Below are 721 nucleotides of genomic sequence, written 5' to 3'. Positions count from 1 at the left end.
ACACACACACACACACACACACACACACACACACACACACACACACACACACATATATATATGTGTGTGTGTGTGTGTAAGCATGTAATTATCTATCTATATAAATATAGATAACATGAGAGGCAGAAACAAACAGTAACAAGGAAAATGGTACTTGTATTTGAACACTAAGCAAATATTCTTTTAAAATCTTTTCTTTTAATTTTTCCAGAATTTAATTGTTTTTTATACTTACAGTTGAAAAAGTCTCAATGACTGAAACGGGTACTGAAATGTTTTTTATAAAATTATTTTAGTATTTTCTACCATGACCTTTTTTCCATATGTATATATATATTATGAGTTAGAGGTTATGCAACTGTCTATGGGTTAAATGTATCCGTAGGCACTACTCGTGCATTATCTAACTATGTATCTGTCTTGCTGTAAGGTTAACAGTAGTTGGTAACTTAAGGGTAAATCATAGTTTAATATATTCAGATATAATCTCTAAGCTGCCCGCACAGCCTTCCCGCGTTCGAGAATTTCTATATTTTCTGCACACACACACACACATATATATATATCACATAGCTAGCTAGAGGCGATGGCTTCTTGGAGCTAATTCACGGCAGCTTCCGTCCTAATTTTGGGATGCCATGTTGGCTTGGCGATAACTATTAATTTCCAGTACCGCTGCCGCAGTCTCCTTTAGAGAGACTTAGAAATATTAATGACTCTC

At 34.8% G+C, this 721-nt stretch overlaps 1 protein-coding gene across 5 annotated transcripts in view; it reads left to right on the top strand.

Moving 5' to 3' along the window:
• Window positions 1-721, top strand: part of LOC106876621 (uncharacterized) — a 10,606-nt gene that overhangs the window by 264 nt on the left and 9,621 nt on the right. The window contains exon 1 of one of the 5 annotated variants that reach the window (XM_052970040.1): window positions 92-150. The exons of 2 other annotated variants lie outside the window; for them this stretch is intronic. Coding sequence is in view for 1 of the 3 variants with exons in the window: in XM_052970036.1 (XP_052825996.1) it covers window positions 252-264 (13 nt within the window). In the remaining 2 variants the exon portion in view is untranslated. 2 more of the 5 variants (XM_052970038.1, XM_052970036.1) reach the window with 2 other exon arrangements.

Source organism: Octopus bimaculoides, chromosome 8, assembly GCF_001194135.2.
Source record: "Octopus bimaculoides isolate UCB-OBI-ISO-001 chromosome 8, ASM119413v2, whole genome shotgun sequence".
In the NCBI taxonomy this organism is placed as follows: Eukaryota; Metazoa; Mollusca; class Cephalopoda; order Octopoda; family Octopodidae; genus Octopus; species Octopus bimaculoides.
This window is presented reverse-complemented; position numbering and strand designations above follow the sequence as displayed.